This window comes from Pterocles gutturalis, unplaced genomic scaffold (genome assembly GCF_000699245.1).
Source record: "Pterocles gutturalis isolate BGI_N339 unplaced genomic scaffold, ASM69924v1 scaffold18045, whole genome shotgun sequence".
NCBI classification, from domain to species: domain Eukaryota; kingdom Metazoa; phylum Chordata; class Aves; order Pterocliformes; family Pteroclidae; genus Pterocles; species Pterocles gutturalis.
The window spans coordinates 4,203-7,138 of record NW_010138629.1 but is presented as its reverse complement, the minus strand read 5'-3'; the positions used below and the strand labels follow the sequence as shown (position 1 = coordinate 7,138).

At 59.2% G+C, this 2,936-nt stretch overlaps 1 protein-coding gene across 1 annotated transcript in view; it reads left to right on the top strand.

Moving 5' to 3' along the window:
- The window catches only part of DSCAML1 (Down syndrome cell adhesion molecule like 1), a gene marked incomplete at both ends in the record, with an annotated part of 23,382 nt that overhangs the window by 17,182 nt on the left and 3,264 nt on the right, over nt 1-2,936 (top strand). The window contains 4 exons of the mRNA XM_010083071.1: nt 73-208; nt 302-465; nt 734-832; nt 2,762-2,935. Coding sequence (XP_010081373.1) covers nt 73-208; nt 302-465; nt 734-832; nt 2,762-2,935 — 573 coding nt within the window. The remainder of the gene's footprint in view (nt 1-72; nt 209-301; nt 466-733; nt 833-2,761; nt 2,936) is intronic.

The following is a 2,936-nucleotide window of genomic DNA, read 5'->3' as shown; positions in this document are numbered from 1 at the left end:
CTCAGCGCAGGGGTGTCAGCTCCTGTTCCGGTGCTGGGGGGTCCACACACGGGGTGTGCCCACCAGGCTGACCTCCTCCTTGCCCCCAAGCCCCTGCCAAGATCATCTCCTTCGGAGGCACCGTCACCACGCCGTGGATGAAGGACGTGAGGCTGCCGTGCAATTCCGTGGGGGAGCCGGTCCCTGCCATCAAGTGGACCAAGGACAGGTATGGGGGCTGCCAGCCCTGCTGCGGGCCAGCACTGGCTGCATCGCCCCTCCCGTGTCATGCATGCTGATGGACCCCCTCCTCTCCTGGCAGCGAGGACTCCGCCATCCCCGTGACGGTGGATGGCCATCGCCTGATCCAGGCCAACGGCACGCTGGTGCTGCGCTCGGTGAAAGCAGAGGACTCCGGCTACTACACCTGCACTGCCACCAACACCTGGGGCTTCGACACCATCATCATCAACCTGCTGGTGCAAGGTGAGGGTGCTGGGGGGGCTGGGAAGTGCTGTGTTCGGGAGCGAGTGCCCTGCGTGGACAGGCTCCTCACCAGCGGACGGAACAACGAGCCTGTGCTCTGGCTTGGCTGCTGCTCTCGGTGGGGTGATGTGCTGCTGGGTCTGTCCTGTGCGAGGGGCTCACGGGGCTCAGTGGGGTGTCTTGCTGTTTCCCCTTTTGGGTGGGCACGGTTTGGGGCACTTTCACCCCATGCGTGCGAGGTGCTCATGGGCTTTTCCCTCCTCCCCAGTGCCGCCGGACCAGCCCCGCCTGACCGTTTCCAAGACCTCAGCATCATCCATCACGCTGGCCTGGATTCCTGGGGACAACGGGGGCAGCTCCATCCGAGGTACGGCCGCCGTGGGCAGCGTGGGGGCACCACAGCACCGTCTGCATCCCAGAGCTGTCGGAGGGCTGCAGGTCCTGGTGATGAAGGGGCTTTGGGGGGGTTTTGGGTGAGATGCAGCGATTGAAGTAGCTAACGAAGAGCATGTGGTTAATTGCTCAGATGCTGGTGGCCAGGGCCAGCCCTAGGGACTGCTTTGTGTCTCCCGGTGTTGGTGTGACTCTGAACGCAGTGGGGCAGGATCTGTCCCCTGTCCCCCAGTGCCTCCCACCCCTAGCAGGCTGGGGGCCTCGGGAGGGCTCCAGGAGCATCCCTGCTTTCCTGAGCCTCCTTTCTGCTCTGATTCATCTCATGAATGATATGTTGAAACAGCTGCACACGGAGGGGGGAGCAAGGAAGGAGACCTCGCTTACAATTAATTAAAAGCATGAAAGTAATTACAAGCAAATCTCCCCAGCCAGCAGCCTTTCACTCCAGCGGACTCCGTTGATAAATTTGGTTATAATTGGATTAGAAATATTAAAAACATGCTGCATGTACAAAATAAGTAACTAACTGGTGGCAGGCACCGTGGGCGGTGTGGGGGTGGGATGTGGCTGGGAAGGACTGTGCCTGTGGGCAGACCTGTGCCGCCCTGGGAAGGTCCCGGTCCCCTGTCTGCTGGCCATAGGGAAGCTGTGATGCTGGGTAGGTGTGAGAGGCCTTTCCTCCCTAGGCACTGCTCTGCCCGAGCTGGAGCTGTGTGTTGCAGGGCTGACACACATGCCTTTGCACGGGTCCTTTGGCATCACCACCCTGGTCCCCAGACAGCATCGGCACCTGGAGCAGTCCTGCAAGCGCCGCATTGCAAAACATGCAAAGGCTTCTGTTTGATAGACTTAATATTTATTTCAGAATTGGCAAAAGAACCTGTAAAACTACCCATGCTCCACAAAAGTTTGTCATTTTGCATAGCCAGAAAGGTCAGAACATCGAGGCAGCAGAGATGTTCTGCTGTGTAGGGGCACTGATGCCCTCAACGGTGTATCTGCCTCACCCCGAGCTCTGTGCTCCCCAGGAAAGGCTGGCGACCCCTCTTTGGGCATTGTGTTGATAGCAGTGTAACAGGTTTGTTCATCCAGGACACAATGTGCTTCCTGATACTCCTAATAACAGGAGAGGAGGCGGCATTCGATGACAGAAGCAACTTCCTCGCAGCCTCCCCAGGGAGCAGGTTAATTCTGGCTTTCCCTTTACAGCCTCGCAGCAGCCAATCACGCCGTGCGCTCCCCTGCCAAACCCAGCAGCAGGGCCGTGCTGGTGGCACTGGAGGCAGGCGATGGGCACCTGGGGGGCTCTGGCAGAGCCCTCGGGAGGTGGCTGGCTGCTGGGGGTGCCTCCTGCCCATGTGGTGGGCCGAACAGGCAGAGGAGCTGACCTACAGGGGGGTCACGTGCAGGGTCCGGGCAGCAGCGGCTCATGTTGGCTCATGGTTTTGAGTTGACTGTGAATTGTGTTGGTTGTGTGGGGGTAGAGGGCTGTGTCTCCATCGCTGTTCACATCCATGCAGTTGGGCAGGAACTGGTGTTTAGGCATCAGGCATTGGAACAGGCTACCCAGGGAGGTGGTGGAGTCACCATCCCTGGAGGTGTTCAAGAAACGTGTCGATGTGGTGCTTAGGGACATGGTTTAGTGAGTTAGGTGGTGTTGGGTTGGACTTGATGATCCTTGAGGTCTTTTCCAACCTTAATGATTCTATGATTGATTGTTCTATGATTGTGTAATGGGTTCCCTGGCATCACAGGGCTGTGTTGGTCCCCGAGGTGGGCACAGGGTACCCTTTGGGCTCTGCGTGCTGGTGGCAGCCCCTTCCCTCGCCCTGCCAGGGCACCACTCACCTCCCCCTGGCAGCCCATGTGCCTGGAGGTGACCACCCCGTCCTTGCTCCCGCAGGCTTCGTGCTCCAGTACTCGGTGGACAACAGCGAGGAGTGGAAGGACGTGTTCATCAGCTCCTCCGAGCGGTCCTTCAAGCTGGAGAGCCTCAAGTGCGGCACCTGGTACAAGGTGAAGCTGGCGGCCAAGAACAGCGTGGGGGCTGGCCGCATCAGCGAGATCATCGAAGCCAA